At 38.2% G+C, this 26,244-nt stretch overlaps 2 protein-coding genes across 3 annotated transcripts in view; one reads left to right on the forward strand and one right to left on the reverse strand.

Annotated features, from left to right (window-relative positions):
* Positions 1-26,244, forward strand: part of LOC131425582 (lachesin) — a 350,776-nt gene that overhangs the window by 197,608 nt on the left and 126,924 nt on the right. For both annotated transcript variants that reach the window (XM_058587581.1, XM_058587582.1), the window contains exons 3-4: positions 1,060-1,169; positions 14,364-14,549. In XM_058587581.1, the coding sequence (XP_058443564.1) occupies positions 1,060-1,169; positions 14,364-14,549 (296 nt within the window). The remainder of the gene's footprint in view (positions 1-1,059; positions 1,170-14,363; positions 14,550-26,244) is intronic.
* On the reverse strand, positions 19,113-21,344 carry LOC131425581 (glutathione hydrolase 1 proenzyme-like). The gene is made up of 4 exons (XM_058587580.1): positions 21,205-21,344; positions 20,349-21,140; positions 19,873-20,295; positions 19,113-19,806 (listed from the first exon to the last, which is right to left on the reverse strand). Exons 1-4 carry the CDS (start codon positions 21,207-21,209, stop codon positions 19,299-19,301), a joined length of 1,728 nt encoding a protein of 575 aa, XP_058443563.1. The 5' UTR covers positions 21,210-21,344; the 3' UTR covers positions 19,113-19,298.

The following is a 26,244-nucleotide window of genomic DNA, read 5'->3' on the forward strand; positions in this document are numbered from 1 at the left end:
TGAATTCTAAGTAGAAAAATATTTCCGTCCACATAAAACAAGTATCTCAACTGCCAAATTTCTCATTTAGCATCCGCTTTGAACACCTTGCACTTACGGATTTGGCTCCGACTCCGACTAAACCACAGAAACGGTAAAGTGCCATAGAGAAGCGGGAGAGAAAAAAAACCGAACCGAACAATTGAATCACTAGCCGGATTATCACTGCAAAACGGGCGTAATTCATCCTCAGCCAGTATGGCCTCGTTGGCACCGTGTGTGAATGATGCCTTCCTTGATGCCACCTATTCGAATCCGTCGCGGTACGAAAGTACAAAGAAAAGTGCTATTTCGGTGGTACGGGTTCGGGAACAGGAACAGGTACAGGAACAGGAGGGGCTCCCGAAGCTGATAGAGGAATCAGTTTAGCCTTCTTGCAGAGCGGCACACCGTGTAAAAGTGCCAACAAGCGTGTGTTGGCTGTCTGATGCCTTTTCAACTTCACACAGCGGCAAGCAACCGGAGGCAAGGCCAACGTTGATGGTTGCCACTGCTGCCATTATTGCATAAAAGTGCAGCCAACCGGGAATGGGAAAAAGGGTCAAGGGACACAAGGCAGGCAGTGTGAGCAGCAGCAGCAGCAGAAGTTGCACATGATTTATTGCATCCTTTACAGCATGGCAGCAACTAACGCGTGTTATGTTAAGCTGCTTCCGCTGTCGGTGTTGGCAAACGGGGATGCAAAATGGGAAAGTTTTTCTTCGACCGAGACATTTTCTTTATCTTGGTGGAGCCTCCTTCCGACTGGTGCTGCTGTGCCAAGTTTGGGGCAAAGCCGAACTTTTCTAATAGAATGTGACGTGCTGATGGTGGTGGCTTAGCTTGCAGCTGTGCATATGTGTTCGTGTTTGTGTGTGTGAATGAGAGTGTGAGTAATTATTTGCATAGGTTTACAATTTGTCTGTCAATTTTATGGCAGATTTGTTTGCAATGCTGTCAATCAATACATTTTCTACATTTTCAAGATTTTATTTTCCAAACTAACCCGCATCCCTTCTTGCTGTCTAATTCATTTTTCAGATGTGTCAGCGTTCCAACCGGATTTTGCCGAACCAATTATCAACATCTCGGTGGCCATCGGACGGGATGCGACCTTCACCTGTCACGTACGGCACTTGGGTGGTTATCGGGTGAGTAAGAGCACTGCACTGGAACGAACGTTCCATTCTCAGACTGTGGTTCGAAAAAAGGAGTCAAACCTGTTTTCTCTCTGTGTAATATTAGCCGGTATCGAATATCGATTAGAGAGCACAAGCGCTGTCAAATAACCATCATTTACGCAGATGGCCACGCTAGTTGCCAAGGACAACTAATACTAAGCAGCAACACGTTGCTAAGAATTTATGTATGACATGATTTTCGAAAAACCGATGCAGATTTTGTCTGTCGTTTGATGACCTGACTATATTTCAGTGATCACCGCTAATTTTTAAGCGTAATTCGGATTCAATATTCTACGATTATAAAAATGGAAGCTTCGAGGCAATGAACAGATTTTTATCATCATTAGATTGGAGCTTGCTACTATCTGACAACGATTGCAACACCGCTGCTTCGGTTTGGACAAACATTGTTTTGTACTCAATCGACCAGTTTGTTCCAAAGAAAACTTGTCGTCAGCCAGCTCATCCTCCTTGGTCGAATCCGCTTCTGAAATGATTTAAACGTGTAAAAAGATCAATCTTGAAAAAACTTACTAAGTATCCGTCACTTCAATTAAGATCACATTACGTATTCGTGAATAATCGATATAAACGGCTAAATAATGCGCTCTATTATGATTATCAACGCAGCATCCAGAACAATCTTAAAACTAATCCTAAACGTTTCTGGAATCATGTCAACGACCAGAGAAAGGAATCTGGATTACCAACTCTTATGTCCTTTGGTGAATTGAATGCATCGACCTCTGCTGGTATTAGCAATTTATTCCGTATTCAATTTAGTAGTGTTTTTTTCCGATGAAACTTTAACTACACAACAAATTTTAAGGGCTTCCAGTAACGTTCCACTCCGTTCATCAATTGGTCCACACCCTAGGATTACGACTGCTGCTGTTAACAAAGCGTGTTTAAAGCTGAACCAATCTTCAAGTGCAGGTCCTGATGGTATACCGTCACTAGTGTTAAAAAAAATGCTCTAGAAGCCTTCTTGTACCACTGACGATGCTGGTTAATATCTCTCTTCAACGCGGAGTTTTTCCAGAGTCATGGAAGATTTCTTATGTTTTTCCTGTTTACAAGAAAGGCGACAAATCCCACATTTCTAACTATCGAGGAATTGCCGCTTTATGTGCCGTATCAAAACTATTCGAAATAATAGTACTGGATTTTATAGTTCACAACTGCTCCAATTATATATGTGATACTTAACATGGGTTTATGCCAAAACGATCTACGTCCACAAATCTCGTTTCATATACGTCTTATATCATTCGTTCATTGCAAGCACAACATCAAGTAGACGGTATTTAGACGGATTTCTCCGCAGCTTTCGACAAGATTAATCACCAGATAGTAGTTGCCAAGCTCGATAGGCTAGGATTCAGCAGATCATTCCTTAGATGGCTTGAATCATACCTGACGGGTCGCAGTATGTCAGTGAAAATAGGTGACTGTGTCATTTCATCATTCATCGCAAGCTCCGGAGTCCCCCGAGGAAGCCATCTGGGGCCGTTCATATTTCTTATATATCTCAACGATTTGAGTTTTTCGTTGAAGTGCATGAAGCTATCTTTTGCCGATAATTTTAAGCTATTTCATCTCATCACGAATCCTGATGACACCGGTTTCTTGCAGTCTCAATTAAATGTATTTCTGAATTGGTGCAACGTTAACAGGATGGTGCTAAATGCATTAAAATGTTCCATCATTTCTTTCTCTCGCAAAAGAACAACGATCACGTATGATTATACTATTTCGCAAACCATCCTAAAACGGGAGTCAACAATCAAGGATTTATGAGTGTTACTGGATTCTAAACTTAATTTCAAAGATCATGTAGAATATACAATCTCAAAAGCATCTAAGATGTTGGGACTCATTTTTCGCATTGCAAAAAATTTTGACAACATATATTGTTTGAAATCGTTATACAGCGCATTAGTTCGCTCGACCCTTGAGTACGCTGTCGTTGTTTGGGCACATCAAACTGATAAGCTGCGAATTGAAGCTGTTCAGCGGAAATTTGTTCGTTTCAATTTGCGCCGTCTGCCATGGAGAGATGCATCAAATCTTCCAAGCTAAGAAATCGATGTAGACTTATAAATCTCGATTTTTTATCTGTTCGCCGGGATACCATCAAAGCTGTTTTCGTTGCGGACTTAATCCAATCCCGGATTGATTGCGCAGATCTCCTACAACTGCTGAATTTTGACATCCATCGTCGTAATTTGCGATTCAATCCTTTTCTCCGAGTTCCTCGCGCTAGAACTAACTACGGTTTCAATGAACCAGTCTCCAGTATGTGTCGCTTATTCAACAGTTGTTCTAACGAGTTCGATCTTCATTTACCTCGAAATACTGTCAAAAACCTATCTATTGGGTTCTTTTCCTGCTAACTTTATTAGTTTTACTATTCGAATATCGTTTAAACATACATGACTAACGTTAGCGTTGAAGTTATTGATTAGGTTAGTGATAGGACAAGATAAGATAAGATGATTGTCTCCTGTCAGATTAGGATTTGTCTGGAACCGTTAATGTTTTATTTTCATTCAACCCCCATTCCGGCTCTCCATCATCTTCATTTGAAACTAACTAGATTCACTCGCCTAAATTAACCTGGTCGTTATTTCCTCTTATTTCTGTCTTCCACCACCCATTTTTATCACTAATTAGATCTACATGTCGATTCTAACCTCGTCGTTTTTTTCTGTCTTCCACCATCTGTTTGATAACTTTTTTCGCTCGTTTAGCACCCCCATCCGCCAGCCCTTGTTTTCAATTTACCTAACCACTTTTCTCCTCTCTCTCACCTTCTAAGTAAGAATACTAATACTGCTATGCTTGGTGTCATCAACTATTTATAGTGTTATAAATTTAGTTTTAACTGTTAGTTTTAATTGTAGTGTTAGGCCTAAATGTATCTGTTCGATCTTCTGTAATCTGTTGATACAAATGATGAGGAGGTTTTATGCCCGTTGGAGAGAGAGATTGATAAACTTCATCCCCACCGGGCTTTTCCCTGCTCCAAATAAATAAATAAATAAATAAATTCGAATCTTCTTAAATTGTTAAAACATTTCCAAAGAGATGAAAAATTTTGCTAAAAGGCGTCTACGTCAATGTTTTCTATGTAAGGGTACCAATTCAAAATGCACACACAAAGACCGAAATAAGCTTTTATGAGAAAAAAATAGTTGATTCCTCGATTTTAATTACTTTTTACTGGTAGCTGATATTAAAAAGCTTGGTTCCGCAAAATTGTGCGCAATAATTAGTGCAACAACTCTTCTGAAGATAACTTTTCCATAGCACGTTTCATAAAAAAAAGTTAGAACAAACAAAGTGATTTTTCAGGAGCCACCCTACTTTTACTCGGGAAAATTGATGTAACTCGGTCAAATGAAAAGCTAGAGAGGTCAGAATGTTAGATTTCAGATTTCAATCTATGTAAGGATCACCCTAGTAACTTTTTTTTCATAAAAAGGAGCGCCATTTGATTACAAACAACTTTTGTGAAGACGCCAACTACAAAAAAACTAATATTTAATAGTGAAAATATTTTTCCCGTTTCCCGTTTCGGATCATAGGGCAATGTTTGTAGTTAAGCACTGCAGTTGATGTTTGCAATCTTTTCATTCAGCGTGGCTCAATTTTGGAAATAAATCATTGAACTACAACGTGGTTCATGATCATAGTGAATTGATGATATGGTAATGTATACATTTATTACTCAATTCATTGACAGAGTGGCAAGTGACCGGAACAATCAGGAATTTGGTTTCAGAGAATTTTAGAGCAAATTCAGCAGCTGCAAGATTCATATGGGTGGTCTATAATGTAAATGAAACTGAAACAAACGTATCTTCAGCAAACCGTTCCAGTTTTATTTATTTGACCAGTTCTACTGTCAAATTTAAAACTGGTATACATTGCCGTTCTATTTTTTCTATATTTGAAACACAGATAAAACGCTGCTGGGGCTGCCAGTTTATTTTGTTATAATTTCTAGATTTAAATTTTAAAACTGACATAAATTATGCATTTAGAACTAGAACACTCCTGAATATGCCCTTAGTGCGAAATCGCGTTAGCATCATGATTTTTTAGTTGTTAGCATCATGATTTTTTAACAAGTGAAAAGTAGGAGATAATACCCAATTTTGTGTTTGAGCGAAATCTTCAGTCAAACTGTTGAAACAACTTGGTTTCCCATACGTACAGGTTTTATATTGAACATTCCATTGGAAATTGGGCCAAAACCCAAGGATCTTCCTCAAGGAAGTCACCTTGTACCGTTTATATTTTTACTTTATCTCAACGATCTAAATTTTTCGTTCAAGTGCATGAAACTAACGTTCGCCGATGACTTCAAATTATTTCATGTCATCAAATCCACAGCTGACGCAGAGTTCCTACAAGAGCAGTTGAATAATTTGACTAACTGGTGTAATATCAACAGAATGGTTTTGAACGCCTCTAAATGCTCCGTCATCTCTTTTAGTCGCAAACAGTCTGCAGTCAGTTTCGACTATAATATTTTACAAATTGTTCTGGAACGTACATCGTCTGTCGTTGAATTTCAAGGAACACATTGAGTTTACTATCTCCAAAGCCTCCAAGTTGCTAGGATTCATTTTCCGCGTTACTAAAGAATTCGATGATGTACATTGCTTGAAAGCATTATATTGTGCCTTAGTTCGCTCTACGCTCGAATACGCCTCGGTTGTCTGGTCACCGTACTACCAAAACGATATCCAACGCATTGAAGCAATTCAACGGAAATTGGTTCGGTTTGCTCTGCGTCGGCTTCCTTGGAAAAACCCTTGGAACCTTCCAAGTTACCATGCCAGATGCAAACTGATTGGCTTCGATTTGTTATCTGTCCGTCGCGATGTCAGCAAGGCTACTTTTCTGTCTGATCTCCTCCAATCAAGAACAGACTGCTAAGTATGTGAGTATTTAACATACTTGACAAATTGATGGCAAAGTCTCAAGGTAACATCGGGAAAATTTTTCATTACAATAATGAAAATTTTTTGGAGCTTTCATGTTCTTTAGTTTGCAAATGATTATCATCTTCAGACAATACTTGTGTTATGCAGTTATGCTCATATTTCTGTGAAATATCAATAGGGCTCAGGAATCAGAACTAATTGGCTCAAGTGGAACGTTCCCCTAGTTATTTTGAACTTTGTGCCATGCCGCAGCTTCTCATCAATTTCCTGATGGGAAGGGAAGGATAAAAGGAACAAGGAAGGGAATTGTGAAGTGGGTGAGATGGGAAAACAGCACAAAACATAAAGAAATCAATTGTGCTGAATTCCCAAAAGGATGCTGAACGATCTGCAGGTGCCAAAATGCACAGTTAATAAAACCTCCAACCACCGAGAGGATTTAGAGATTTTACAAAAGCGACACCATTTTGCATTCCCGAAAGAATGCAGAACGATTCGCAGTATATATGAGCAGAAGAAAATTCGGGGCCGCATAAAGAATGCCAAACAATCCGCTAAAACCTATTCAAGGTCAATACAGAAAGGATTCATTCACTCCAGGAAGAACGATGAACCGTTTCGACTATAGCTCCTTACCACATTGGGTGAGAAACGATAGAATATCCTTTAATTTTAGCTTCCCATACACAGATTCAACCATGTATGGAGACCCAAAAACCCGGATACGTAGTTGCGTCAATGCGGGACAGTTACATATCTGATCATATGAAGTACCGTAATCGCATTCACACAAATCATACGAATAATACTCAACTCGCTGAATAGTAGCCATGTGATAATTGAGTTTGCAATGTTCAGTCAGAGCTCTGACCAGAATACTGCAATGATGCTTGGAGAAATGCAGTAGACACTTTGACATTTTCAGATTCAAATCTTTGCCAGCTGCGCCAGTTGCTGACATGTTTAGATGCAGCCCAAGAACGAATCTTGTGCTTCATCCAACTAGTTGAAAGTGGTAAAGCTGGTACCGGACCAACGAAATCATTCGTTGCACCAGCTCTAACCAACTCATCAGCCCATTCATTTCCAGTAATACCAGAATGGCCAAGTACCCATAAGAAGTGAGCAGCATTTGAAATGCTAAGGTCTTCGATTTGAGTTTGATATGCGATCAATAGATTTGACCGTGAATCATTTGAACTGAGTGCCTTTAAAGCTGCCTGACTGTCGGAACAAAAATACATTCGTTTACCACAGATTATGTGGTGAAGTGCCGATTGTATTCCGCTCAGAACCGCGTAGATTTCTGCTTGGAACACAGTACAGTATCTACCAAGTAAACAAGACTGCTCTAGCCTCATTCCACGGCAGTAGACACCAGCACCTTAACCTTAAGACGGTATGCACAAGATAATGCTTCTTGTTTTAGGAACAACTACATGTGGTTAAGATACCTAAAAATAACAGTTTGAAGTTTTCTAAAAGGTTTGGTATGAACAAGCATTATGGTGAAATTTGGTGCCAAAACATGGTGCGTTTCAACCGCCTGAATAGAACGAATCATCGCACAAAGCGTATCGTGTAAAATCGACACAAAAAAATATTTTCAGTGATACGTTTTGTTCGCTAGTAAAACAGACGCTAGTTATGGATGGTTATTAAACAATGAGTATTTTTAAGGGATCCATATTTGTGCATGTTGTTCAAAACGGTCAATTTGGTCATTCAATTTATTACCAAAATGCAATTATAATAGATTTTCTCGCCTATGGTGGAATTGTGTACTGTTCATTTGGTTCATAAGCGAGTGATGTGGATGCTATGCACTGAGGTCTCCTTTTACACGGGGGATATGTACCGCTTAAAAAACCGCGTAACTTTGGAAATCCACATAGAAAAAAACGTAAAACTGAAGAATTTTTTTTGAAGCCAATTTTTGTTATGCTAAATTTCTAAGAAATTGATGAAACGTCCAAATCTGGTGTAATGTAAAACAAAATTTTTTTTTTTTGGAAAGATCGACTTCGGGACTTAAAAAAAATTGAGATTTCCGAAATCGAAAATGTTTTTTTGATGTCAACTGTCTTAGAAATGCATGAAACGTCGAGATCTGGATGCAATCTAAAAAAAAGTGTTAGATAGTTGACTTAAAAAAAATTTCACCAGAACACCGGATCTCGAGGTTTAATGCATTTCCAAAACAAAACAAGAAAACCGCGTAACTTCGGAAATCTGCGTAAAAAATCCGTATATTTTCGGAAATCCGCGCATAAAAGCCGCGTAAAACTGCAATCAAAAAAACCATCCATTCGGTATAAAATTCGCTCAGACTAAGGAAAAAATTTCCGAAGTGTGCAAATACATGTCAGTTTTATTCGTATTCACGTCATCCAGTTATGTCTCCGACATTACTCACTCGTCTTTTAGATTTCTGGAACTGAACTCATTTTCCAAATTTAGTTTTAGAACACAATTCTGAAGTTGAAGTTCCAAACCTGAATCAAAGAACTGATTTCATGGCCAAAATTTGGTTCCAAAATTCAAGCCTCGAATTTTGTTCCAGCATGCAGGTTTCAAATTCTGAATCTGAATTCAAAAATTCTCAGAAGTTGAATTCCAAAAGTTAGGTTTGGAGGTAAAATTTAAATTTAATACACAAGAAGAAGAGATCGATTTTCGACCATGATTTTCCATTGAATTTAGTTTGAGCTTCGGGGAGTGAAAGATTCCTAGCTTCAATGGAAGTGATCTGTTGACCACCCTTTTGAAGTCGTCACTCGGCGAAGGTTGGTTATGCGGCAAACCAACTGTGATCCCGCACAAATATCGCGAGTTGTGTAACCTCAGACATGAAAGATACATTGAAAGTACTATTTGCTATAAATATATATAAAAAAAATCAAAGTGGTACTCGATGGAACTTTTTTTAGGTCTTTTCAAAGTTAGTTTTAGTTATTGAGTTATGACAACCCCCTTAAAACTAGTTTCCAAATCATAACTTGTTTCAAGTTTTGTTTAATCCTTACTTTGTTTGGACTAGTTGTAGAAAATATAAAATCCCATAATTCTGTAGAAGATAATGCATAGGTTTATTCTTTTCTGGAAAAGTTATACATCACTTTACCTATTTTTACCTAGGAAACCTTGTACCGAAGCGAAATATGCAACTGCTCTACTGCTCTGACTGCTCTAGCCTCATTCCACGGCAGTAGACACCAGCACCTTAACCTTAAGACGGTATGCACAAGATAATGCTTCTTGTTTTAGGAACAACTACATGTGGTTAAGATACCTAAAAATAACAGTTTGAAGTTTTCTAAAAGGTTTGGTATGAACAAGCATTATGGTGAAATTTGGTGCCAAAACATGGTGCGTTTCAACCGCCTGAATAGAACGAATCATCGCACAAAGCGTATCGTGTAAAATCGACACAAAAAAATATTTTCAGTGATACGTTTTGTTCGCTAGTAAAACAGACGCTAGTTATGGATGGTTATTAAACAATGAGTATTTTTAAGGGATCCATATTTGTGCATGTTGTTCAAAACGGTCAATTTGGTCATTCAATTTATTACCAAAATGCAATTATAATAGATTTTCTCGCCTATGGTGGAATTGTGTACTGTTCATTTGGTTCATAAGCGAGTGATGTGGATGCTATACACTGAGGTCTCCTTTTACACGGGGGATATGTACCGCTTAAAAAACCGCGTAACTTTGGAAATCCACATAGAAAAAAACGTAAAACTGAAGAATTTTTTTTGAAGCCAATTTTTGTTATGCTAAATTCCTAAGAAATTGATGAAACGTCTAAATCTGGTGTAATGTAAAAAAAAATTTTTTTTTTTTGGAAAGATCGACTTCGGGACTTAAAAAAAATTGAGATTTCCGAAATCGAAAATGTTTTTTTGATGTCAACTGTCTTAGAAATGCATGAAACGTCGAGATCTGGATGCAATCTAAAAAAAAGTGTTAGATAGTTGACTTAAAAAAAATTTCACCAGAACACCGGATCTCGAGGTTTAATGCATTTCCAAAACAAAACAAGAAAACCGCGTAACTTCGGAAATCTGCGTAAAAAATCCGTATATTTTCGGAAATCCGCGCATAAAAGCCGCGTAAAACTGCAATCAAAAAAACCATCCATTCGGTATAAAATTCGCTCAGACTAAGGAAAAAATTTCCGAAGTGTGCAAATACATGTCAGTTTTATTCGTATTCACGTCATCCAGTTATGTCTCCTACATTACTCACTCGTCTTTTAGATTTCTGGAACTGAACTCATTTTCCAAATTTAGTTTTAGAACACAATTCTGAAGTTGAAGTTCCAAACCTGAATCAAAGAACTGATTTCATGGCCAAAATTTGGTTCCAAAATTCAAGCCTCGAATTTTGTTCCAGCATGCAGGTTTCAAATTCTGAATCTGAATTCAAAAATTCTCAGAAGTTGAATTCCAAAAGTTAGGTTTGGAGGTAAAATTTAAATTTAATACACAAGAAGAAGAGATCGATTTTCGACCATGATTTTCCATTGAATTTAGTTTGAGCTTCGGGGAGTGAAAGATTCCTAGCTTCAATGGAAGTGATCTGTTGACCACCCTTTTGAAGTCGTCACTCGGCGAAGGTTGGTTATGCGGCAAACCAACTGTGATCCCGCACAAATATCGCGAGTTGTGTAACCTCAGACATGAAAGATACATTGAAAGTACTATTTGCTATAAATATATATAAAAAAAATCAAAGTGGTACTCGATGGAACTTTTTTTAGGTCTTTTCAAAGTTAGTTTTAGTTATTGAGTTATGACAACCCCCTTAAAACTAGTTTCCAAATCATAACTTGTTTCAAGTTTTGTTTAATCCTTACTTTGTTTGGACTAGTTGTAGAAAATATAAAATCCCATAATTCTGTAGAAGATAATGCATAGGTTTATTCTTTTCTGGAAAAGTTATACATCACTTTACCTATTTTTACCTAGGAAACCTTGTACCGAAGCGAAATATGCAACTTAATGCAGCAAACTTTTACAATACTTAGGAAAATATATTCCTAATCCAATTTATTTTCCAATGAGAATATCCTGAGTACTATTCGTGTGATTCATTTTCACTATGGCCATGCTAAAACCATGAATGGTTAAAAACCGGAGGGCGTCACGCGTCTGCTATTTGTGTAACTCACTTTTGCAGTGAGTGTGGAGATGGGCAATTCGCTCCTGAGCTATTCCAGTGAATCGAATCTTTAAAGTGAGCTGATAGCTCACATCTCTTTTTAAAAGAACCGCAGCTCACCAGTTCATCGCACTGGTAAACAGGGATGCCAGGTTCAGAGATTAATCTGTGTTTTACAGATTTTCAACCTTTTGCACAGATTTTCACAGATTTCTGAAAATGGTCACAGATTTACACAAATTCTGAAATCGATCACAGATGTTTAAAATTGATCACAGTTTAACATCAAAAATTACAGAAAATAGTGAGACCTTTCTTTTTACTTACCAAAATGATTCCGATCAGCTATTATGGAAACGGGGAAACGTGCACAGACAGATTTTGCACAGACAGGTTTTTGGCTTGATTTTGGAAAAAACAGATTTTTGAAAATAATTCCAGACTTTTGAAAAAATGACCTGGCATCCCTGCTGGTAAGGTGGAAACAAGCTACGAGCTGAACGGATCTTCGGCTCTTGAAGAGCGAGTTATAAATGAGAAGAAATGTGTGGATGAGCTTTTGTTCGTTCTTCCAAATGTGCATCTATCCTTCTTTGACAGATCGAATGAGCCATTGTACACGCTTAGAAAAAGTTACTTATAGTTTGAGTACTAGGTACTCATTTTCAAATGATACATGGAAACGTCAAAAATTGAGTAGTTACCATAAATAATAATGAGTAACTCTTACTCTAAATTTGAGTTTAACGCAAAAACTCGTTTTTATGTTACTATTCGCAAGATCAGTCAAAAAGTTGTAATAACCAGTTGTAGCAACAGGTTCTATTTTTTGTTAGTGAGATCGCGTATTTCAAGAGTGAGTCGTTTAACACAAACGGTGTTGTGTCTGCAAAAACCACAATTTTTAGACTGTCCTCTTGGTTGTGCCATCGACGCAGACATTGTGTCCAGAAGGGATTCGTACTGTGCTTCAAAATGGAAACAAATATGCTCAAGTGTGTCATTTATGAGGAACAAGTGTCTGATTGGTACTGACATGTTAAGCTACGATTGACACACTACTCCAAGCGATCGCCACTTGATATGATATCTCGAAGTTTGAAATCGGAATAATAAATAAACACAGTATGATTATTTTATGTATCGCGTGTCAATTACTTAATATTTTAATACAATACAGTTGAAAAAAAGAGCAATTTTACGCAAATTTGGTATATGTGGAATAAAATTTTATTCAGAATTTAACTAATTACTCTATTTTTGGCACATGGGCAAATAAAACATTATTCAGTAAATGAGTAGATTTTACCCAAAAATCGTTTCCCGTGGAAGAACTCAAATTTGAGTAACTAAGAAGTTACTCTAAATTAGAGTTGTTCCACTTTTTCTATAGATGAGTGGGATCTTACTCATTTTTGAGTAACTATTTTCAAGCGTGTAAATAAGAAATCTTACCTCTCACTCAGTAGGCTAAGGTACATTCAGGGATGCCACTTTTGCAGATATTCTCAAATGTGACATAATAATGATTCGCAGACAAGTTAGTTCGATCATGCATATGAAAGAAAAACGGAGTAAGAAAAACGGCGCTCAAAACAAACCTTCATTTCAATCTAAATGAGCTGATGAGCTGATACATTGAATCGATTCCCCTCAGTGAGCTGATCGGTTCGGGAGCTGCTCACCGGTATGAGCTGTTTCGCACATCTCTAAGTGAGCGTCGCACGATCAACATATCGTCTTAAAAAACGTGTTGCTTTGCAATAACTCAATTTATTTACACGTTTGAAAATGAGATCTCTTTGTGAAGGTTTGTACTTTTACAATACTTTTTCATATTTTGTTTGGAAAACATTTTTACATTTTTTAATATGTGTTGAACTTTTGATACTTTTTCGGATTTTCAATATTTAAAACTAACTTTGAAAAGGCCTAAAAAATTGCATCGAGTTCCACTTAGACTTTTTCTAATATTATTAATTGTCAAAAAGTAAACAAAACAAAAATTACTACATGTTGCTTAAGTAGCGCGTGGAAGCATGAGCTTGTTTGTTTACGTGTTTACGCGCACTTTGTAGTAGATACTTAGGTAATAGAGAGAGATTCTACGTAGATAAATTAAAAAAAAAACTGTTTCTAAAATATATCTCAAAAAATAATTTTTTACATTATTTATATCTTCATCAAGTATTCAAATGTGTTTTTCTTAAATATGAGATAGAAAACAAAAATTTTTTTGTGAAAAAAAAATTATTTTTATTCCAAATTGGTATTACCCCCTTAACAAAAATTAATGTGTCACTTTCAAAAGAAGCGTAATATAATCTTGTAAAACTTCTTCGAAGACACGTTAGCTCTTAAAAATTAGAGAAAGTCAGTGCAGACTTTTGACCGTCTTTTTCCAGTTTTGGACCACTGTGAGACGGGGCGAATTTTGGAAAGGCACCCCATAGTAAAATAAAACTGTATCGTTTTCTGTAAATGGTAGCTGTAATTCCAATCGATTGAAATACAAAATTGCTTGACTTTCTACTTTGAATTTCAAGTTACTTTAGATAACTGTTGACTGAAGATTAAACCAGGTCTGGGTATGTTGTAGCTTAGGTTCATAAATATTCTATAAATTCGAGTAGAATTCATAGAAGACGATAGTCTCTCGTAAGATTCAGATTAAACATGTCCCTCGAAACTCCATCGTCTGTAAGCCTACTACTAACCGCAATGAACTGACATTGTTTATTTTCTCCTCTCTTCCTCCATGCCACCGAACAACTCTACAAACAACGGTTCTACCATCGGCGGCCTTAATCAAAACCAACTAAATGGTTAACTCGGTGGCTTACCTGCAAAACAAACACCGCGACAATCTGCCACAAACATTTTGGGCTGAATCGATCAACCGACTAATCGGTGTATCCCACAAATGGACCATCTCCGATACGGACGTTCATGTTCGTTATTCAACCCGTGGGTCAATGTCGCAATCCTCAATCCATCCATCCATCCTTCGGAAAAACAAACATCTTGCGAGCAGGTCGGCTGGGTTAAGGCGGACACCAAAGCCATCCAGGCGATCCACGAGAATGTCATCACCCACAACCCGCGGGTTTCGGTGTCCCACGCCGATCAGAACACCTGGAATCTGCACATCAAATCCGTCACCGAGGATGACCGGGGCGGTTACATGTGCCAGCTCAACACGGATCCGATGAAGAGTCAGGTGAGTGAGTTACCGTGTTTTTTTTCTGGCAATTTCATTTGAAATTGCACAGAACTCGTGTTTTAGTTTCGTTTATTTTCTTTGTTCTCTGTTTATACTTCATCACAATTAGAAACTCAATGCTAACAATTGGATAACAATTCACTGTTATGTAAATTTGTTACAGGATTGTAGAATATTATGGGATTTACTTTCAATTCGTATCGAACTTTTGCAGGCTAGTGGTTTTCTTTTTCTTCTTTTAAAAAATTCACACTACTCTTTGACAGTAGCTAAGCATACACAAAAAAAACCTGTTTTCATCCACCTGGTGGTGTAAGGGTTCTTTTCTCATACAATTCGTTAGCTCCTATAAAATACTACAAATTGAAAAAGTTTAGAAAACAGTTTTTACGATTTATTTTAAACACTACTACTACATTTTGATACATTTAAGTTAGTGAATCGTATCATTAAACCAGCAGATAATATGAACTACAAGCCGAAACGGTTTTAAGCCAAATTAAAAATTATTTCCAAAATGTTTTGCACTTTCGAAATAAATGGCGGTTTGGAATAAGTGACGGGTAATCCAGTATAACTGAAAACAGTTCGTGTGGAGAGTCGGTTCCAAACGAGATTCAGCAACTTTGTATTGGACCATTAGAGTCATCCCCGAGAAAATTGAGTGAGTTCCGTTTCGGTGGCTTTCACCACTATTTTCTATACATCCGGAACCGGAAGTCAGATCCGGAGAAAATTTGTGAAGAAAATCGGCAACGCCATCTCGGAGAAAAGTGAGTTCGTTCCGTTTTTAACTTTATTGACCACTATTTCCGGTATTGGCCGAACCGGATTCCGGGGACCCGTATATCCGATGTTAGTTTGTGAGGTTGTCAACTTGATAGACCCGGGAAATAGAGGAATTTATTTTCTACTTTTGAGAAATTAGCTCGCATCTTTACACATTGTTCTATAAAAGCAAACTATTGGAGTTTTTTCACTCGTCACCCTGTAATTCCGGAACCGGAAGTCGGATTTACATGAAAATCTAAAGTTTTGTATAGGATTATAAGATCATTCACATGAATCTAAAATTGTGAAAATCGGTAACACCATCTAAGAGAAAAGTGAGAAAGTAATTTGAACTTGGAATTTTACAATAGTCACCCTATAATTCCGGAACAGGAGGTTGGATCCAAGTAAAAATCAGAAGTTTTGTAAAGGACTAAAAGACCATTCATTTGAATCTAGGTTTGTAAAAATCGGTCACGCCATTTCTGAGGAAAAATTAGTACACATTTTTTAATTTCTTTGCATATTTTACCTCATAACTCTGGAACCGGAAGTGAGATCAAAACAAAATTCAGGATTTTGTATGGAACTGCAAAACCTTTCATTTGCATCTTGGTTGGTGAAAATCGGCTTAGCCGTCTTTGAGAAAAGTTGGTGCATATATTCTCACTTTATTTGTACATTTTGCCCCATAATTCCGGAACCGGGAGCCGGATCCAAATAATATTCAGAAATTTTGTATGGGACCATAAGACCTTTCAATTGAATCTACGTTTGTTAGAATCGGTCCAGCCATCTCCGAGAAAAGCTAGTGCAAAAAACACACATGCAGACATTTTACGACCCCACGAACTGAATCGAATGATATATGACACACGGCTTTCTGGGGTTTTTAGAGAATTGTAAGCTGAGGATTAACGGCTTGGAGCTCTAAGCGATAAAGGTAGGGTTGCAAAAATGAATGATCGTCGATGAACAGAGATGTTAATATTTTTATAATCGGAGATGCAAAAAAATCAATGAAAATTATATCTAGAGAAATAATTCGAGACATGAAGATTTCTGAATAAATAATGAAAACTCCGCAGATCTTAGGAGATTCATCCGTGGATCCGTAGAAAAGACAGAAATCCGTAGATTTACGGGTAAATCCGTAGGATTCAAAATGACAAGTGTTTGATTGAAATTATTTGAAAATAAAGTTGTTTTTTACACTTAGGTAAATCGTGTGAAGGCCCCGAATGATTCCAGTTAAAAGGTCTTTATTAAAAATAAAAACAAAACAAGAAAAATCTCCAAATCGTGTGAGAAGTTTTCAAATTTTTGTAATTGGAATATATCCACAACGGACAAAAGTACTTTGTTATCGTTTCGGAACGTGGTGGCCCGCTTTGGAAGATCGCGGCGAACAGTCGAGTAGGTGGCAGTAGTGAGCTTCTTGTTTCCAACGTATAGAAAATTTAAAATTTACAAAGAAATTAAAAAAAATTTGTTCGAGCTTGTGTTCTGTTATCTGTTGTAGCAGTTCTGCATCGATCGGTGTAGGGAGGAGCTACGTCATACATGAGAGAATATCGCTTCGTTTTGCACAGTATAAATCTTCGCACAAATTGGAATCTATAAATATATGCTCTGTCACAATTTCCACTTCAGTCGGTGGTTGCCTGCAAACGAAACAAGTAGTTTGTCTAGTGATGCGATGACAGAATTGAAATTAGGGAATGACACACCGTGTTCGCATGAGTATATTTAATACCAATTAGCTATCGTGTTTTACTGTCCTGTGGTTAGCTGATTAATTTAGTTTTTTTCGGGCCTAACCTTGTGCGTTCAAATCTCGTCGATGGGGTTAATAAGTCGATGGGGCTATGCGCACTGGAATCTCCATTTACGACCGAAACTGTAGTTTTTCAATACATCCAGTTCAAGATTGTGTTATGAAGATAATTATAGATAATTCTGATGATGCCTTTCTCATATCAAACGTACTATAATATATAATTCTGTGGTGTTCTTCAAAATAGTTTTCCTCGATTCTTGAAAGATTAACCGGAATCGGTTTAGTTGACCGTTTACTGATAATGGCTACTAATTGGAGTAGTTTTTTGGCCGATTTGGAATTTTTTCACGTTTTCTGTTTCGCCCGCGTGATGTTGGTTAAAATCGGTCACGCCATCTCTGAGAAAAATTAGTACACATATTTTGATTTTTGTGCACATTTTACCAAATAACTCCGAAATCGGAAGCTACATCCAAACAAAATTAAGGAATTTTGTATGCGACCTGAAGATTTTTCGTTTGAATCTAAGTTTGTGAAAATCGGTCCAGCCATCTCCGAGAAAAGCTTGTGATAAAAAACGGCACATACACACATACGCACATACACACATACACGCACACAAAGACATTTTGCGTACTCGACGAACTGAGTCGAATGGTATATGACACACAGTGATTGCATAACCTTTCTATATGATAAAGGCAAAACCCTATGACGATTTCTTACAATATGTGTTTCTTGACGAATCATGTATGATGACTTTCATTTAGATGATGTTTCTAAAAACTTTAGAATACAAGAATTTCTGGAAAGGGTAGATCAAATTATTAAGAGATAATCTCATTCACAAACAATAGGTTTTTAGATAAGTCCGTTCACCATAATCCAAAATTTGTGTTTATTTAGTGAACCTTAAAATTGTTTCATTTTTAATGTCATTGTGTTCAGTCAAATCAACTCTATAATGTTTTTCGTTTTTTTTTTGCATATTTTTCTCTGTTACTCTCGAACTGAAAGTTCGATCTGGGTAAAACTCAATGGCATGCTATGCGACCGAGAGACCTTTCATTGGAATCTAAGTCTGTGAAAATCGGTAGAATTAATTAATTAATTAATTAATTCTTATCTCTAACTTGTATTGGTTATAAAGGGTGATTTTTTAAGAGCTTGAGAACTTTTTTAAACAATAAAACGCATAAAATTTGCAAAATCTCATCGGTTCTTTATTTTAAACGTTAGATTGGTACATGACATTTACTTTTTGAAGATAATTTCATTTAAATGTTGACCGCGGCTGCGTCTTAGGTGGTCCATTCGGAAAATCCGCTTTTTTATCGACAAATTTTGTTCAGCGATGAGGCTCATTTCTGGTTGAATGGCTACGTAAATAAGCAAAATTGCCGCATTTGGAGTGAAGAGCAACCAGAAGCCGTTCAAGAACTGCCCATGCATCCCGAAAAATGCACTGTTTGGTGTGGTTTGTACGCTGGTGGAATCATTGGACCGTATTTTTTCAAAGATGCTGTTGGACGCAACGTTACAGTGAATGGCGATCGCTATCGTTCGATGCTAACAAACTTTTTGTTGCCAAAAATGGAAGAACTGAACTTGGTTGACATGTGGTTTCAACAAGATGGCGCTACATGCCACACAGCTCGCGATTCTATGGCCATTTTGAGGGAAAACTTCGGAGAACAATTCATCTCAAGAAATGGACCGGTAAGTTGGCCACCAAGATCATGCGATTTGACGCCTTTAGACTATTTTTTGTGGGGCTACGTCAAGTCTAAAGTCTACAGAAATAAGCCAGTAACTATTCCAGCTTTGGAAGACAACATTTCCGAAGAAATTCGGGCTATTCCGGCCGAAATGCTCGAAAAAGTTGCCCAAAATTGGACTTTCCGAATGGACCACCTAAGACGCAGCCGCGGTCAACATTTAAATGAAATTATCTTCAAAAAGTAAATGTCATGTACCAATCTAACGTTTAAAATAAAGAACCGATGAGGTTTTGCAAATTTTATGCGTTTTATTGTTTAAAAAAGTTCTCAAGCTCTTAAAAAATCACCCTTTACAAGAGGTTTAGGTTTACTACTAACCAAAGCTTATATTTGATTCAGGAGAAAATTTACTATTTGAACTTTGTTCTCGTTTCATAGAAACATCGTCCGATTGTGATCCTTTGAAGCTTATTTCTAATTTTCCACAATCTCTGCACTACCGGGTCTCCTCGGATCGAACGCAGCAGCCACTCGTCCATCTTCATTCCGCGCTACAGCCGTCGTGGTGGCAACCCTGCGTACCACCGTTAGCGAATGTCCTCGGGTCGCGAGACCATCGATAACTGCACCCGGAAGGGCTGCTTCGAGTTCCACCTGCATCGGAGCTAGTTGGTGATGTACCCGCGGTGCGTCCATCAGCTGGTGTAGGTCTTGTCCGAAAACTATTTGCCGCAGAACCAACTGAACGGTGGCCGTCGTAATTCTGGTACCTCCGGCACCACCGGCTATTAGACGAACATCACCGTGTGAATCGACGACAATCGTTGGCGACATCGACGAAAGCGGACGCTTACCCGGAGCGATGTAGTTGGCCGGTGACGCCGGAACTCCGAATATGTTGATAACACCCGGTGTAGAAAAGTCATCCATTTCGCCGTTCAGAATGATTCCCGTTTGGGTAGACATCAGCTGGGCTCCGAAGCTGTAGCAAAAAAAAGATTCTGTGATTTGAAATAAAATGTTCTAATTGGAGTTCAGCAGAACTGACTAATCATTGATGGTACTGGTTACGGAGACGGCATCCCCATTCGGGGCCAGTACCGAAACATGAGCCGTCCCGTGATCGTCGGGTGTGGTGAAATCTGCGCCGTAGAATTTGTAATCCGTGAAAGTGCGATGATCATCGATTTTGGCTCGGATGTAATCGGCATAATCTTTGCTAGTAAGATTTCGGATGAGTTCTTCGATTCCGGCGACGAAAGGTGGATCACCTAACCTTGTCCGGATCCCGTACGCATGTTTGAACGTTTCTATTATCCTATGCCACGTCGAAGGATCGTCTAAACCCAAGTCTTCGTAACCGCCGAGAACATTCAGCATATGGACCAAGATCGTACCACCTCCCGGCAGTGCGGCACTGTATACGGATTTTCCGAAGAGCTCCGTCGACACAGGATCTCTCCATCGGGGTCTAAGAATGTGACATTTCATAACAAATTAAAATACTTGAACTAAACTACTCACTCATAACTGTAAAAGTCTTCCTTCGTTATCAGACTCCCGAACGATTCCAGATCCTGCATCAACATCGGAAGAAGTGTTCCCTTCGGTGAATACAAAGCATCGGCACCTTCCTCGGCGATGATTTTCAACGTGTTCGCAAAGTCAGGCCTTCGGATGCGATCGCCCACCTTCCATACATCGCCGGTATCGGGATCAATGAAAATTTTTCGCAATGAAGACGACTTCAGTATGGCTTCCCTTGTTTCCTGCAATGCATCAGCCATGTACGGATTCACGATATGTCCCCAGTAGCACAGGTCAATTGAGGGCTCCAGAAGCCGCCGCCAAGGAAGCACTCCGTACCGTTGATGCAGTACCCAGTACCCCTTCAACGCTCCAGGCGTCGCAATCGCCAAACCTCCGTGGGCCGTAGCGTTTCCATTGTCCACAAACATATCCTGCCAAACGGCTTGGGCCGCAATTTCCCGAGCATCCAAAACCGTCACCGATTGCGAGTCACGCTGGTAAATGGTTGCTAGGAACCCACCTCCGATTCCGGCACTTTCCGGACATGCAACTTCTTCGCAGATAATGACGGCTATGGCCGCATCTACAGCGGAACCATTTTCCCGAAGGATCTCTGCTCCTATGGAAGCACATTTGTACCCGTTGGAAGCGACTGCCCCGGCCTGCTCGGGATTCCACTCGTGATCACGACGAACGAAAACAAAAACAATTAGAACCGACAGCACTGCCAGTACGAATAGCATTCCAGCTGCCAGCAGCAACAGTTTTCGACACCCGTTAGGAAACCTATCGGACGAGAATGGCAATTCAATGACAATTTCAATAATCGATCCGAAAGTCGTATACTCACCACATTTCAACCAGTTTAATGTTTACCAAACACGTGTGAATCGAGCGCGGCAACAAACACCAATCAGCGAACTAAATGCGAATTAAATGCTGCCTTACTCCCGTGCCGGTCGAGCAGAGACTGTGACGGACGTTATCTCGCTGTCGCCGATGCCCATCGTTATGCGAGTGTACATGCAACAGAATGTCGTGGTAGTATTTTTTCTCGTCTTGTTTTACGATTCAATTAATACAATAATAGACATGTACCTACCCTCGACGCCATTCTTACGACGAGTAACTGCTCCGAGTGCTGCTTGGATAACTGGCTGATGTAACGACGCTTGTATTCAACGTTGAACGAAATGTTTCAACCGGAATGGGAGTTGGCGGCCTACTGCTCGCGACATTTTATTTTCAACCAATCTACTGACAAGTGATTTTCTAAAACCAGTTTTGAAACTAGGGTCTTCGACAAAGAACTATAGATTAGATTAAATACTTAAACCGGATGTGCTCAGCACACCGCTGGAAAGCGCGAATCGTTGTCAGATTATCCCAATTGTTAGTTTGAAGCAACTACTTCAACGTTCGATTCAAGTCTTCTTTACAAAAAAATACGACATACAGTCAATAAACGACTGTTTACGGTAGTCTTGCTATCGTCTTTCACTGCCTACTTTTTTAGCATTGCATATCAAAAGCAGTTCAAAAAATATCTATCCAAACGCCTACTCTTCTCTAACTGGAATAAAAATAGCTAAACCAAACGAAGACTTTCTTTTTGTTTACCTGTCAATTCTTTCAATTTCGTACAATTACATCACGAATTAGTGACAGCTAAACTATGCGACTGTGGGAGATAACTGTCGAACTTGAAATTTAAAAAAAATGTATTTGAGCAGTAACAAGTAGTAATAAGTATACATAATAAAATGGTTCACGTCACTGCTTTTGTCTTTCCATATTAATCATCTGAATATCACAAATGAATGTCCCGCTGCGTATTTACCCTTATTTTAAATACCGTTTAACAACGGATCTCAGAGTACCGTTATTTCTTTTGTCCAATTTTCATCATGTTGAAACAAAAGAAAATCACTTTCGGTACTCTTGCCGTCGTGTCTTCGAATGCATCAATTTGTGCGGAGATGACTACTACTAAAGTCATACGAACCGCAAAATCTAGCCATCGTTTAGTAGTTGCATACACTCAAAATAATAATCATATTATAGTTACGTGAAAAGTTATGTGAATATTTTCCACCCTACTTTTCACGTAGGTTTTAATGGACTGGCATTTAAAAGCTGTTTAATGCATAATCCAGTAAAAGTTACGTGTTTCATAGGTAAAATGTAATGTACTGTTCATATCACATTTATCTATCAGTTCATATAAAATTTAGATACCAGAAAATTACTATTTTATGTATTGGTTGAAGTCAAAAGCGAGATTCCAGATTTTTATATAAATTTATAAAATGAAAAATGCCATGAAATATAAAACATTTATTTCAGAAAATTGTCATATAATTCCAATGGCTTAAAAAGCAACTAATAACGTCGTGGTATCTCAAATCGACAAGCCTTCAGAAATCGTTTATGTTGTCACTGCCATCCAACCGAAGCCGAAGTCGAGATCCAAGAACTCCCACAACATTACCGATGCAGGCTGAAGTCGCATTACATGGTTCCAGTGTCTCTAGCTTCATACCGACGGTCTGTTTGAAGCATTCGGCAGGAAGGGGTAAACTTCCGGACTCACGCAGGCACTCGGTCCAGTTGAACACATGGAAACTTTCATACTGGAATTGTCCGGTCGATGGAGTAAAAAATTATAATTAAATAACTTTTCTCGCAAATATTTACACTACTTACACTTCGAGGGCCACTGCTCACCATTTTCAAAATCGAGTTTTTCACACTGGAAATTCACGTAGATTGTTTGACGTTTGGTCAATTCACGTAAATCTTATGTGATGACTCTATTCATTTTAGGGGATATTCGTATAACATTCATTTTCGTCACGTAAAATATTCAATTTGACATTTGAAACCATTCTACGTGATTTTTCAAGTGAATCGAACGTGACTTTTTATTTGAGTGTAGTTTATCGTAGAACTACACTGATAAAAATGTGCACGACCGATTCATATGTAAACAGCACTTCAATTTAATATGCTTTTTCATTTCAATACATAACCAAAGTGATGTGTTCTAAGATTTCATGTACAAATTCACTAAGATGCAAGATTAGATTATTTTTCACTTAGCTTTGATGTGTTTTTCCTTTGGACGTAATGTGTTTTGCTATTGAATTCACTTGAAATGAATTCACACTTTATTTTCTAGTGGAAATGAGTACAGCACAAATGTATGTGCAAAACAGTTGATTCGGTCAACCGTGTTTTAATTAAAATCTATATGGGAAACAACGTGACATTCATATGAAATTCATATAGAATCTAGAGGTAACGATATATCTTATCGTTTTGATGTGCGTTTCAGATAAACATAGCATGATTTCCACCAAGTATCAACAGTTTTCACGCTGAGGACAGTACCGTAAAGTGGTAGGTTTTTTGTTATTTTCCCGTTTCAAAATATATTTTCTTGGAAAGGTGCAGAATATAGAAAAACCCACCTGAAAATGTCTTCGAAATTTAGTTGAGAATATTCTGTGAAATTTTCAGAATAAATCATTGAGTTTAGCGGTCGTGTTGTATTTTTTTCAGACTGAAGAACTGCTGAAAATTGGAACGCTCGGAAATGCATACCTCTACTTCTTCATCGAATATCTCGGCTTTGAAGGCTTGTATTATAAATCTACCGTGACAAAGTCTAGATAATTTAGTTTAGATGCGATTAGTACATAAAACATATATGTTATCGCGATAAAAATAAAGTCTTGTATTTTTCTGTGAAACAAATTCAGTTTCAACCAGGCATGGCAAAAACACGGATCCGTTCTGCACGGTACTCACCATCACTCGTGAGCACACCACCAGGAGTATTGAATGCTACGCTTCGTGCCCGTGTTGAAAAACACACACCGAACGCAGTAGAAAAAGCACCCGTACCGGTGGTCGTGTAATTGCCAAGCAACGGTGTTTGGATTTTCGGGCAGCACTGAAGTCGAGTGTTCCTGACTTCGGCAAACACCGAAGCCGAGTGTTTCCGATTTTGCCATATACGTTGCTTGTACTATAAGCACCTATAGCGCCACGGTATGACGAAAAATGCATTTGAATGATTAATTCCTTTTTCATCAATACGCGTCTGATTGAATTCAATTGATTGACAATATAACCAACGCATGGGTGCTCTTCGGTGCCTTCGCGAAATTAAAAACACTCGGCTCCGGTGTTTAACGAAACTGGAAACACGCAGTTTCGGTGTATGCCGAAGCTTGAAACACCAGCGCCGAAAATAAAACAGCGCCACGAGCACCGTGGCTTCGGATATTGCGTTTCGTGTTTCTCTTTGTGCACTGGCACGCAATGGCATTCTCAATACACGCGGTGGCGGTGGTTATATGAAGCACGCAGTGCAGTGCAGTGTTTGGACATGCCTGGTTTCAACGCATCCGCCATTTTTTTCGCTTTGTTTTCCTGATAGCATTCTGAAAAAGGAGAGAGAAGTAAAATTGGCTCGACAAGGCTGCCAAACACACAGACGTTTCATTGTATATAAACACATTTTTTGTTTCGAAATATTTTTTCATTGTTCATTGGAATCCATGTTATGTTCAACCCATACGATAGATTTATGTGACAAAATTTCTCATCAAAAAAATAACATGTATGCTGGCAACCCGGTACAGTTTGCTCATATACGAGAGAGTACACGAGAAATACGATGCGCAAAGGGAATTGAGCGAGCCACGTGGTCGATTTAAAAAAGGCTGGTGGGTAATGTCAGAGACATAACTGGATGTCGTGAATACGAAAACAACTGACATGTTCCTTAACACTTCCGAATATCAATTAGTTGATCAATTGTATGAATTATGCAAGCATTCCCCTTTTCCACATTTTTCGCAAAAACAAAGAAGGTTTCACTTGATCTCGATTACTGTGAATTTCACACAACGAAAAGTGCAAAAATCTAACCAAACTGTTCTAGATTTGCACTAAACTGAGGATATTTCCTTTCGATTTGCGAACAACAAATCCTAATAGTTCTTCAGAAAACTTTTAGAGCCATTAGAACGGCTGATTTGGTGTAATGCTCTCCACCGTTGCTTTTTCATCCATGCAAATGACTGGCAGCTGTGACGTAATCGCTCTTGTCGGAAGCGAAATTAGCTTTGCAAACGGCACAAAATACATCTGCTCGCATTGGCGATAGAATCCAAACTGATTCAATTTTTGTTAGAAGCTTTCATTTTACGTAATTTCGTTTGTAGCTTTTTCACTAATGGGCGGTCCTAACGGCTATAAAAATAGCCGCATACTAAATTTTAATGTCGATTATTTCATTTCGGATTTGCATAATTTATTGAAAGAAACTATCAATATGCTGTAGGGATTCGTTTCTAGCATTCAGAAGGACCAAATTGAGGAACCCACTACGATATTCACCACTTTTCGAAACATTTTTCTCGAACGATTTGTTGTACAGCAGCAGATATTTTGTTCTATTCCTCAGAACGCGTTCTGATTGGTTGGTGTTGACATCGGTCAAATGAGACAGGTTTTTTAATAGTGTACTATTGAAATACTTCAATGCTTTTGCTATACATGTTTAAGTAGAAAAATTTCGATTCTATTGGTAGTTAGATTATATAAATCCTTCCACAGATCACTGAGCTATGAGCTTTAAAAATACGAGAAAGGCAAACGCGCCTTATGAATTATCCTCTTTGATACTCGTTTATACCAAACATTTCAGAAAAGTTTAATTTTGAACTATTTGAGATTATGTTACACAACTGAAAATTTTATCATAAAATTGTGATCATATTTCCGATGGCATGTAGCAAAAATTATGTTGATTCGTTAGATAGAGCAAGAGAAAAAACTTATCACTCTCTCAGAGAGTAAATTTTGAAAAGGTACC

This window comes from Malaya genurostris, chromosome 1 (assembly GCF_030247185.1).
Source record: "Malaya genurostris strain Urasoe2022 chromosome 1, Malgen_1.1, whole genome shotgun sequence".
Taxonomy (NCBI): Eukaryota; Metazoa; Arthropoda; class Insecta; order Diptera; family Culicidae; genus Malaya; species Malaya genurostris.